Below are 13230 nucleotides of genomic sequence, written 5' to 3'. Positions count from 1 at the left end.
GTGACCACCAAACACTCCAAATGTTTCTAAAGGGTAACATTGTGTTTGGTTTGTGCTGGGGCAAAGTACATGTACTTAAGTATTGTGGAAAAAAAATATAGTTGCTTAGGATGCAATAAAAACTCTCCAAAAATTTTTATTTAGATTAACACATTGGAAAGTACCTCAAATTACTATATATATCTGTGCCTACGTGGTTCAAGTTCGCTAATTTTAGACTCTTTGAGGGTTTCTAAAGCTCTTTATCAACATAAATGATCCACATTTCAGCTACTTTATTTTGTTTTTAATTTTTTAAGTATTTCTTTTGAGAGAGAAAGAGAGGGAGGGGCAGAGACAGAGGGAGAGAGAGAGAATCCCAAGCAGGCTCTGCGCTGCCAGTGCAGAACCTCATGTGGGGATTTAACTCACGAATGGTGAGATGACGACCTGAGCTGAAATGAAGAGTCAGATGCTTAACCAACTGACCCACCCAGGTGCCCCTACATTTTCAGCTATTTTAAAACTCCGGGCAATAAATGCTCCACTGGCTCATTAGAGAGGTGGTGCAGCCTCGGGTTTGGAGTTTGGTCGTGGAACTAGAGCACCTGGGTTCAAACCCTGGCTGCACCGCTTGCTAGCTGGGTAACCTTGGGTAAGTTATCTAACTGTCGTTGGCCTTTGGGGACAACAGCAATACTCACTCACGATTAAGTGAATTAATGCACATAATCACATGTGCAGGGCCTGGTCTACAGCTGTTGAGTGATAACTGTTACTAGTACTGATAAGCTGATTTTAGGAGACTATGCCTGAAGGTCATTTTGGGGATCATCTATGATGATCCTGTAGGTTGATGAAAACATGAAGACCCCTCTCCAGTGAAACTTCTCTTACTTTGGGGGAATTATGTGTTAACTTGTAGGATTTCTCCACTGAACTGTGAACTCAGTGGGAGCAGGAGCCAAATCTTAGTTATCTTTGTTGATAAAGTACATCAAGGAAGTGTTTCTCAGAATAAAGAACTGTACTGATTTACTTCTTACTGGGAAAGAAATTTTAATTTCAGCTAAAATGCATACCGTTGAATTGAAAACATCTTTTTTTTTTTTAACACTCGAAGAGTTAAAAACCAGGTAAAGTTTTAATCCAAAGTAATTCAGCCTAATGATATTACTATATATCAACATTTAAGATCACCAGTCCTAAAGTATTTCCCCTGTAGACTTGATTATTCTGGGACTTTTGACTGGAATGCTACCATGTTGAAAACAGAAAAAATAGGGACTTGAAGTTCAAACTGAAAATTAACTGCAAGTTGAGATCCATACCATTTTCAGTTGGTGAGAGTTCTAATTCATAATACAAGAGTTCAGATAACAGCAAACCTGCATTTCTAGTTTCGAAAGGCTCTAGTAAATCCACTGAGTGCAACTTTAAGCCACTGTACCAAAGACTGATACTCATTTAATCAAGATGGGAGATAAGGGCTCGTGATATTCTAAGAAGCAATACATTTCCTATTTTCATGTAAACTCTCCCAAATAAACACCAAGGGTAGCAAGCCAGAAAAATGTCTCAATGAACAGAAGAATGGCTTCTAAACAGACAAGCCTTTTCTGTTTCATTTTAAGCAACAGACAAGCATTTAACTAAATTATTCTCCACTGACACTATTAAAATGGCTTTCCTGTTTATCAGAATGGAATTTCAGATCCACTTAATTTCAAGAAATTGACTGAAATTCAAATCACAAATCTGGTTTTAAATGGTGCTATGTGCTCTATGCACTATTTATGTGGATTACAGCATCAAAGTAGCTGAATTGACTCAGATAATTGAGTTAAGAGTATTAAATCAGAGATGCCAAATTAATTTCTTAGACGTGTTCATAAATAGCTCTAAAATTATGATGAAGCTTGATGATTGAAAAGTGTTCCCATTTTATTGGTCATTGGTGACATAATTTAGATCAGATATACATGGAGGATACCAGATTCCCAGAATTATAAAACCATGAACAAAGACCCCTGCAGGGCATCTAGTCCAATGTCCTCATTTTCCAAGTACGAAAACAAGGCCCAGGAGAAGTAGGCACGTGCAATAGTTAAATGCTTGAGTCAGACCTGCGTTCTGGTTCCAGATTGGCAAGTTATTTACTATGTGACCTCGGGAAAGTTACTTAACCTCTGTCAGCCTTGGTCTCTTCTAGTGTAAAGTGGGGGTAAGGACAGTACAGTACTAATCTCTAGGTTTGTGATAGGATTCAGAAGGATAAACATGCAAAGCACCCAGCATAGAAGACTGGCACGTTTTACCTACTCAGTAAATATTAGCAGTTATTGTTATTATGACTAAGAGTGACTTCCAAAGCATGTAAGCAGCAACAAAACCAGAACATAGAGTTCCTGACACATATCACAGCTTTTTTCATCTAAATATAGTAACTGGGATAAAGATTCATTGGCATCGACAATAGAAGTATAACTCTACATCATATAAAAGGATAAGTATTTTCAGTCTTTTTGCTACTGAACTGATCCAAATATTAAATCAGTGATCACATACTGAGGTGTCAGTCTCCTGAAGATTCACATGCCCTCAGCCTTCCAAGAGGAATCAGTATTACATATTGTCTTCATAACTGTTTTAGTTTAATTCGATGCTTTTAAATATTTCCCACCCAACACTGCTTATATAAAATAAGTGATAATGTATACTGGCCACAAATAAGAGTTCAGGTTCACTTGCTGACAAACTTAAATTTGACTCTGGTTAGTTGCTATATGGAGTAAGTCTACTATTCTCAATCTGTACGGTCAGTCAGATAGCGCCACACCCTCCATCTGCTATGGAGGAAGCAAGAATAAAGAATATAGAAAAAAAAAGCTAAAGTGGGTGTGCAGAGTGAGTTAGACTCCGTCTGGCTAATACAGACTCCTAGGAATCCAGCAAATGCCAATCACAGGCATTTCCAATTGCCCTTTTTGTCAACATTTACTGCCCTTACATGATTTAACTCAGAGTTGAATGTTTTTTTCTATACTAAAAAAAGCCCAACAACCCAGAGTAATTAAGAATTAATACTCATAAAGAATATTAGCTTTATAAAGTATGCTCTCAATACTTTAGCATTTGATAATTTTTTAGTTAATTGGTGGTCTTTATAGTAAATGTTCTCAGACTGGCAGGTAGGTGCTTAAAGGATTTTCTTGCAACCAACTAAAGACCATTTTTCTCTTAATCTGGAGAATGACCAATGCATATACAATTAACTTTAAATCTTTAAAAATAAGAGTAAATATAATATGGCATAAATACATAAACACATCAAATGGACATCAACTCAAACTACAGGGAGATAAACTCAAGTATAAACATGAACAAAGCCCAAACACTTTTTTATGGAACAGCAATGTGATTCAATAGACCAACAGATGAAGAAAATAGTCATTTGAAAAGTGGCAATTTGTAACCATACCCGGTATTTAGTATTTCAGCGACTAGAAATAAAATTGTTTGGCAAACTTACCCGCATTTTTGCACAGGCATCTTGGGTTGATTCTGTCCCTCTAAGCTCTTTTATCAGCATAGAACCTAAATACTAAAATACAAAGAAATTCAGTGATTTATGAAAAAGAGTATAAATATGAGTTGTGATTTAGAAACCAAACTGTGGAAGTCCTATTGGCTGGGTTTCCTGTCGGAAAGTTGTTGAATAACTTTTAAAAACTAACAGTAACTAATCCTAACAAATAAATGCCTTTAGAGAGAGAATGCTATAGAATTAACTACAGTTTTGAGAGCTGTAAATTGCTCTTTATAATAAAACTGCAGCATCTTCTAAAGATGCCATCTTTCAAATCATATTTAACTGCAAAATGGGGGCATCTAAAAATGTTTTGCCTTTTTTTTTTTGAGGCAGAAATGTCTGCAAAAATAAATCACACTACTCTCCGTAATTACAGGGTTGTGTGAGACAGCTGAGAAGCTAAGCAACATGCACCCCATTTGGGCTGACTTGGCTGCGTAGGTAATTAACGTTAGGCGGAGACGCAGTTTGGGGTCTTTTCATTCACAGCTGCACGCCCAGTGGTTGATCCACCTGAGAACGAGATGGGCCCGAGGGAAGGGAGCCAGCAGGGAGGGCGAATGGCATCTCAGTTATTCCTGAACAGAAAGATTTTAGCCCCTGCTGCAAACCCACAAAGGAGGGCTGAAGGGGGGAGGAGGAAGATGAAAAAGTCTCCTGCCAAGAGTGACCAACCACTTGGGCTGTTAGGTGATCAGATCCAATACTACCTTGGGACAAAACACCACTCACGCTCCACTTTCTAGCTGAGGGGCGGTTTGTAGCAAATCTGCCTTTCCACCAATTGACTCCTCTTCAACTCTTTGAAGCTTCAATCGGATTCCTTTCTTTGTCATTTCCCCCCCTCCCTAATCTCCTTCCAAAAATAATAAATAAATAAAAAGAGCTCTATGTGTATTCTTTTTAAGTGAATTAAAATAATTATTTTCCTGACATGACCGAAGAAAAGCTGGTCCTCTGCAAAGCCGCGGATGGGAATCAGGCTTGCAGACCAGGAAATTGCGGACTTGAAGAGGGTGAGCCCTTAAGGGGCTGAGAGCAGAGGGCGTGGATAAGGGCCTTGAAGAAAGGAGAGTTCCTAAAGGCTCAGGGATTTGGTGTTTGAGCTTTTGGAGGAAGAAGGAGGCATTTCAATCCTACAGTTTTGGGAAGATTACTGCTGAAATAAATCCAGTGCTTCACAACAAGTAGGCAGTAAAAGAGATAGAGATAACAAAATGAAAAAAAGGTGAAATTGCTATACAACAACCAGAATGCCCACATCTTAATCAAATTAAGAAAAATGATTTAGGGGGCACCTGGGTGGCTCCGTTGGTTAAGCGTCTGACTTCGGCTCAAGTTGTGACCTCACGGTTCGTGGGTTAGGGCCCCAAGTTGGTCTCTGTGCTGATGGCTAGCTCAGAGCCTAGAGCCTGTTTCGGATTCTGTGTCTCCCTCTCTCTCTGACCCTCCCCTGCTCATGCTCTCTCTCTCTCTTTCTCCCTCTCTCTCTCAGAAATAAATAAAACATAAAAAAAAGAAAAATGATTTTCGTGAAATCCTTGTCTTTTAAGTTATTAGGGAAGTTTGTCCTAATTGAAACATTTCTTTGTAAAAGAGGTGATTTTCTTCTCCTGCTGTAGTCATGACAACTACCACCTGCCCCCAAACCTACGGTATTTTTTCAACATTTCCCTGTTTATATTGCAATTCTCGACTAAGCCTGATTCTCTCTTCTATTAGAAAAAAAAATCCAATATTATAATTCTAATGAAAAAAATGTGGTAGTAGAGCCAATGTTTTGAGATCATTGGTGAGTAAGTGGAGATGTTTGTATGTGCTATACTTCTGTTCGTATCCATCTTAAGATCATACTTTATTTCATTTAAAATATACAACTATATACAAAACAGATCTTAAGCTCACAAAATTCAAAGGGATTGTAAAACTCTATTTACTTGGACTTTCTCTGTATATACAGAAAAGGCTACTTAAAGAATAAGAGAAGGGAAGGGGGAGCCTGGGTGTCTGAGCCAGTTAAGCATCCGACTTCGGCTCAGGTCATAATTTTGCAGCTCATGAATTTGAGCCTGCATTGGGCTTTGTGCTGACAGTTCGGAGCCTGAAGCCTGCTTTGGAGTCTGTCACCCTCTCTCTCTCTGTTCTTCCCTGTCTGCCTCTCCCCTGCTCATGCTCTTTCTCTCTCTCTCAAAAATAAATAAAACATTAAAAAATTAAAAAAAAAATAAGAAAGGGGGAGAATAAGTTTCAGCGGTGGACATTTTGGTATATTTTCAACATAAAAGTAAACAAGTCAGAAAAACACCATCTCTCCCCACTGGACCCCAAATACTGAATTCACAGTAACTTACAAAAGCTTTGTAATCGCACGATTGGAAGATTAGCTTTTCTGGGTGGTGTTGCCAGTACTGTACTGGAGTGGACGCTGTGGCTTCATTTGGAGGTCGCAAGGTAATGGAAGGTTCTCCCCAGTCTCCTGTCTGAAAATCACATTTATTCTAGAGGTAATATGAGCAGTTGGCCAAATTCATTCCCTACAGCTATCCTGAGTTCTTCTTACACATGTGTACAGGGATGAGCAAATGTATTTGAGTTTATTATGTGCACATAAATACTTTTATTGTTTATTATGGTTTCATATGTGGTAGCATCATATTTCCCAAAGCTGACTTAATTTTTGAGGTGTGAAAGAAGTTACTCCATTTTTAGATTGACACCCTAAGTAAGGAATTTTAAAATAAAACAGAGATCTTCATAAATGAGGCACTAATTCATAATTTTCTGTCACACAGAAAAGAACATACAACCTTGGAAAGACTTCTGTTTTTAACCTGGATTATTTGAAATTTTTAGTTTGAATTGCTTTTACATTCAGGATACACAGTTCCATGAATTTCAGTTTCCAAATGTGACATGTACCGTGTACTTGGGATAATTTTATATCTCTGGAGAAAAGGTAGTAAAAGTGTGACTCTAAGCAAAATTTTAGAAGAAAAATTTATGAATGGATGACTAGTTTCCCTCATCTGAATTCATCTGTATTGATAAAATGCCACTCTGACTGTCTTAGATGTATTTGGCTACCTTTCTCAGAAAACCTAAGGCACACATGAATAATAAACATTTAAATACCAAGTTTGGTCGTATGTACACATGCATGTACTTGAGGATCTTGGTTCACAAATACAAGCCTGTGCACATATGATGGTGCATCATATAATGCATACGCCAAGACAGACCTGAGACAGAAGGACATCCTGTAGTGTCATTTACCATTTTCCATGAGGTTAGCCTCATAACGGGTTAGTGTGAGAATCTATAAAGTGAGAGGTCTGTGCTGGCAAGTCTGGGCTCTAGTCTGATTCAGGTATTATATACAGGAGATTTCTCACTCTCTTCCCTAAAGATTCTCATTTCTTAAAATTCAGCAATTTGTTCTCAAATGGACATTAACAAAACTAGACAACAGGCAGATTTCCAAAGCCACTCTCTTTTAACCTGGATTCAGCTGGTCTTGTAGAATTACAAGGAATCACCTTTCTCAGGAACTGAAGAATATAAATAGGTCTTATGAATTCCCAAGCCAAATAAAAACTTGGTTAGAGACCAACTTTCATGGAAGTACTAGCAAATAAGTTGATGCTATAGGGATTCTTAAGAAGGATAAGAATATTCTTATATTCTAGGATAAGAATGCAAAATTGTGGATGTAGATGTATGTTTTGGGGGAGAAAAAACTCTACAGTTTTCATTAAATTCTTTCAAAGGATCAGAAACCCCAACAGGTTAAAAATCACAAGTCTCCAGGAATAGCTTAAATAGGCTGTATGTTTTAGGGAAGAGGACCAGCGTTTCAGTTTTCTCTGTTCAGACTGGACTTACATGAGGTGGCTGCTAATGCTGGGAAGTGGTAGGCATAGGCTTTGACTTCTGAAGCTTCTAACTGGCTCTGAAAAAATAGGAGAAAACTCTAGAGCCCTTCAGGAATGCACAGGCCTTTTCACTGGAGCAGAGAGCCTGAAGCTTTTCTACTTGAGATGGGTCACTCCCAATCTCAGGAAGAGCAAAGTTAGTATCATGCTAGCTCATTGGTTTCTCACTGGAGTGTGCGACCTATCAGATCTCAAGCTCTCCCTCACGCTCTAAGCTCTTCTTTTTTTTTTTTTTTGATAATTGTTAACATTTATCTTCTTTATACTTGCATATGGCTTGGTTCTCCTATCTCCTCTCTGTTGGTATGGTTAACACTTTACCTGGAATGATTACTTTAGCATTTCTGTCTGTCTTAGGACCCATCCTTGACTCATTCTTGAGTTTTCTCTTTATATTTATATGAACTTTTATTTTGTAAAAGCAATGACTGACTGACTTCAATTAATTTTAGGCATAAGTTTTCCTCTGGCTGCCTATTAAGTTATTTGAATTTCCTTCCCTCTCAAACATCTGGTCTTGATTATTTCCCCAGTCTTTAATTCAATTGGCTGTGATATGCTCTTTAAAAAAAAAAAAAACTACTGTAAAATTGAAAATGTAGGAAATGTGGATTTTGGTATTATTTTGAAGGTGAGTGTAATAACATTTAAGTGATAATATCTATAGTTAAACCTCTGGAAACATGCAACTACAAGTTCTTAATTAAAAGCTCTCCCCAAATCTGGCAAGTCCTTTAATCTGCCCCATTAACTTTCTTCCCGCTCCGCCTCCCACCCTCGATAAAGCAACAACAAATAGCAAACAGGTGTTGTACATTTAAGTCACAGGTAACACTGTTAACGGAACAACAGAAGTTTGCACGCAACTTCGTGGAATGATACAAAAGGAGGAGCTTGTTGATGTTATACGATCCTTCCATCCAGTATTTGCTGAGGTGACAACTTAAACCAAGCATCAGATCTTCACATTATGCCTGTCATAGTTCAGCTGAGTACACCTTGGCCAAACTCAACAGGCAGTTTTCAAAACAGTCTGAACAGACATGGCAGGAGCTGGGGTTACCATGGGTTGCTGGGCAAGGGTTGGGAATAGGGCTGGTGGGTGGGGAGAAATGGGGAGAAGCTGGGGTTATGGGGACATTTCAGGTGTTAGTTCATTAGGCATGCAAATCATATGCAAACTCATTCTCTGTTGAATTAACTCAAGCACTTTTATAATTAAATTTCAATGTGAGTTCCGTACATTTAAAGCAGAACTACAGCCAAATGCTGATCGAAATATTTACATCATCCACATAAGTCGTAGCAGCCATTTTGGGAGTAACAAGCCCCAGCACATACCACCTCAGTCTGGAATACATCCCGACCTCTTATTTGATAACCACTTGAAGAAATTCGTGGCATATCCATTTAACTCTGTTTAAACAGCGCCATCATCTGCTCTTCTATGACTCCACTTTGTCCAGAAACCACAGCCACCTGCTTTGAATTCAGAGTGATCTGACAGGGCCTCCCCTACGTGCTATGGGGGAGGGGAGGAAATTACAGGGAAGAGAAATACAATCCTTACTTTATTTTCTTTGTGGCCTTGAAACATTACTCCAGTCCAAATATTTTTAAATTCTCTATATAGACTGAATCTATCTTTCTGGAAAAAGATACTGAGTTTTGTCATATTTAGGGCTATTTCCAGAAATTCATTTTCAAATGAGGGAAAAGTGTTGTTAAGATTGAAGATATAACAAAATAAATTTATGTTCTTCCTGGAGATTTACCAACTTATTATTATTGTTCTTAATCTTGGATCAAAGAATATTTATAAGACTCAACTTATAGGTGTCGATCCTTCTCTTTGGAGTTAATTTTAAGAGAATGGACAGACTTGGTGACACATTACTGCAAAGGGCAGGAATGGTTTTAGCCTCTGGGTGGGTTCCCGCTTCAAATGGTCAGCTGACAGTAAGTACAAGCCTCCAGAGAACAAGGGTGCCTTAGGGCTCACCCATCTTGGAGGCTGGACTGCAGCAGGGATGACCTACGGAGGAACTGATCAGGGCAGTATAGTGTATGGACTAGCAAAAGAAACCAAAAGACAAATTAGGGTTTCTACCTTAGCTATAAAATAATTCCAAACTGTGAGGCCCATTGTCAGGCTTTGCCAAATAGTACACTCTTATCAAGATGGTACCTGCATTTCTTCAGGTAAATTAATAAAATTAATTTAATAATTTCCCAGTTTTTAAAAAATTTGTGTTAAATATGAAAAAAATAAAAAAGATGTTTTGCCTCAAAGAATGGTCTATAATCAAAAGTTACATAATCAAGCCTTATCCTCAATGAACAGTAGATCTGAACACAGGTAACAATGATGAAGCAATATTTAAATAGAATAAAAGAATACAAGAGGAAAAGGTTGGGGTAAAATTCTATCTTAAACTATTACTGACTGACAGTACTTTAAAAGGCTTAAGCAATTGCAGAAGAGAAATGATTCAAGGCACTCTTACTAAATGTCTTCAGGCTACATTTTTAGAGCTTAAAATACTTAAACCTTTCCTTTATGTTCATGTATTGAATGATCTTAATATTCCAAGAATTTGGTCATGGCTTAAAACCTCATTTACTTGGTATGTATGTACATATGTATGTATATATGTATTTCTTTAGGATAATATCAGCATAAAAGAAAAATGTACATCATTAAGTATCCTTTTGAGCTCAAACAGAAATTAGCCTTTGAATATAAAGGAAAAACATAATCTAAGATTAGAGCTTTAAATGGAAAATTGATTCTGTTGAATAGGTAGGCCATACTTAAATCAAATGTCTTTCATACCACTAGGTGAAAGTATAAAACTACTAACTGAATTTAATATCTATATATACTAAATCGTATATATAACATAGAAAAAGTTCACAGAAGTCTATAGATAGATTTTTATTGGATGGCAGAGTCTAAAATGCAGCTTTTGAACTTTGCTTTATTTCAAAAGACGGTAAAGCTGACTTTTAGTTCATCTGCACCAGATACATAAGGCAAATGCTAAAATATCACATTGTGTAGCTTTCTCCCTGCAAACTGGAAACTGAAGAAACTCCATATTCTCTGTGCAAACAAAGGGAAGCACTGTCGATATCCTCATTTCCTTCTTGAGAAAAAACTTCCTAAGGTTGTCAATAAATAATTATAAGCCATGATTATCACTTAGCTTCCTAACATGAACAGAAAGGTATGGTATTTTCCAAGTCTTCTGTTATTCTTTAAATTTTTTTTTTAAAAATTAGGATTCAATTGATTTTTTTTTAAATAGAAGCTTTTAAATCTTTTATATGAGGAACTGTTTCCACCTACCTGCTTATAAATTTAGATCTGAATATTCACAAACATTATTCTCTATTTCTTCAGAACACTTAATGAAAAACTAAAATTATTTTAAATGACAATTGTTATTTTAAGGTTTCATTTTATTTATTTAAAAAACTTTTTCCCTTAAGGTTTCATTTTCAATAATTCTGACAAATATCAGAGATGGGCTACCCAAACATTCATAAGATATATGTGATTACATGTATTGTCTGTCATCTCTAAGGCTATGAAGAATGCTACATAGAGCTCTATGCTTATAAATGTGTATATATATATTGGGATGTGAATGTAAAGAAAGGCTTCCTACAAACATTCACACACACACAGAAGCAGGATGCCACAGCAGTTGTTTTCAAAATCTTCAGGAATAAAGAATGCCAGTTTGGTCAAATGCAGCTGGTTATACTAAATTTGTTCCTTTTGATGATAGAGAGCAGAGATGGCCACTGATTAGCACTTACGGGTTCGGGAGGGACCACTGGGTCACTGAAGCATCAGTACCAGGCAATGTATAGACCCCAAGAGGCAGAAATCCCATGCACAGGAGGGGTGTGCCTGGCGTGGCTCCCCGAAAGAGACCCTCACATGCCACCCTGAGAGCTCTGCTTAGTGATTCTCAACCAAATGTCTCAACCTCTCAGACAGCAGGCTATCCAATGGCAAAAATTTATTCAACAGGATGTGCAAACAGGATTGTATTTTAAAATACAAAGCAGAAAAGACCAACCATAAAAATGTCTACTTTCCAAACAAAAACGAATTTTTTTTTAAGTATGCAAAGGTAGAATGTGAATATTTGAATATTAGGTAGCTTGGTATAAAATGGGTCATGATTTCAACAGTTTCTAAAGATCAATTCAGAATTGTCAAATGGAAAAAGGCTGAGAACCACTTTGTAGCCATAATAGTGCAGCTCCTGGCTATACTACTCTCACACTTGCATGAAAGGTATACAGAATATCATGCAAATCATACTCCAATATTTCTCACAAGTAAAGCACATGAACCTTTGAGAACTGTTAGACACAATGGGTTGAATAGCCCGTGGACATGGGGAAGTACAAGATGAGGAAGAATAACACCGATATATACATGTGTGTGTATATATATATATCAATTTACCCTTTTCCTTCTTCCTGTAAAAGCAAATTAACACAGACACCTAGGATGAAAGCCAAAACTCACATGGGACAGATTTTAACTGTAGACTTTAAAACCAAGTATGTTTCTTATTTTAGGACAATGTTTGCACGTCAACTAGTCACAAGGCACAGTGAATGAAATATAATAGACAAGATCTCAGGAGTCATTAGACATCACAAATTTTCTGCATTGCCAGGACACAGTACCTGTAGCTATTGACAACACTTTGCAACACATTACAGAGCGCAAGTTCAGGAAAGAAAATAACCATTTGTAACCTTACATTATGAACCTGATGGATGGCTGAGAAAGGAAATCCAGCGTTCTGATTCGTCCATATCTCACAGACAGACGACTGCTGATATAAACAGAAAACTATCTCATCTTGTCAATATTTAGAACATGGCAGCTACCATGGTAGCATCAAGGAAAGGAAGGAGGAACATAATAAAAAGCAAAGAATCACATTTCTTAAACACTGACTCACACACACACACACACACACGCGCACACACACACACAAACTCAAACAATGTTTTAGGATGCCCAGGTTTAATAATTGGCTTCCAATTCATTCTTTTGCTTAAAAGGATTTTGGGTTGGCTGGGCGGGGGAGGAAAAAGACCATTTATGCATTAGTTTTATATCAAGGGAGATTACCAATAAATGCACATCTTGCGAAAAGCAAACTGTGTTTTACATTTGCCAAAGAGAACGGAAATATCTTCCCTCTTCACATCATTCATTTCAGAGGATAAATATTTTCATGAAGTTCAAGAAAGATAGGAAAAAAGCCTTTAACACAGAATATTTTTATTTTCTTATCTTCAATGACCAAAAGCAAACAATGCAATAAAATGACTTTCCTGACTTAGTCATTGCTCCACTTGATAAACCTAGAAGATCCTTCTCCCTCCAGAGTTCTCAAGGGCAAAACTGTGATTGCCCTTGGGGAGAATGGGGAGAAGCATCAGTATGCCACTCAGCAATAGAAGTGTGTGGTGGTGGAGAAGGCAGGAGATTAGAGCAAGGAGGGGTTGGGGCTAGGAAGCCGGGGTCTGTTATATCGAAGCAGACACTTTGGTGAACAGCACTGGGAAGCCTAAAGGAGTCAGCTCTGTAATCTCAACTCTCCACCACACCATTAACAATCTAATAATTAACAATTATTAAAAGGCAATAATATTTGCTTAGAACCAAATGCCAAACTAACTCCC

General features: G+C 37.5%; 1 protein-coding gene across 8 annotated transcripts in view; it reads right to left on the bottom strand.

Annotated features, from left to right (window-relative positions):
• Positions 1-13230, bottom strand: part of ANKS1B (ankyrin repeat and sterile alpha motif domain containing 1B) — a 1065677-nt gene that overhangs the window by 49855 nt on the left and 1002592 nt on the right. For 3 of the 8 annotated variants that reach the window (XM_077772139.1, XM_077772146.1, XM_077772145.1), the window contains 3 exons: positions 12297-12371; positions 5923-6051; positions 3512-3583 (listed from right to left, as the gene is read on the bottom strand). In XM_077772139.1, coding sequence (XP_077628265.1) covers positions 3512-3583; positions 5923-6051; positions 12297-12371 — 276 coding nt within the window. The remainder of the gene's footprint in view (positions 1-3511; positions 3584-5922; positions 6052-12296; positions 12372-13230) is intronic. The other 5 variants (XM_077772141.1, XM_077772142.1, XM_077772143.1 and 2 more) reach the window with 2 other exon arrangements.

This window comes from Crocuta crocuta, unplaced genomic scaffold (genome assembly GCF_008692635.1).
Source record: "Crocuta crocuta isolate KB4526 unplaced genomic scaffold, BGI_CrCroc_1.0 scaffold216, whole genome shotgun sequence".
Taxonomy (NCBI): Eukaryota; Metazoa; Chordata; class Mammalia; order Carnivora; family Hyaenidae; genus Crocuta; species Crocuta crocuta.
Note: the sequence above shows the minus strand (reverse complement) of the source record. Positions and strands in the feature narration are given on the sequence as shown.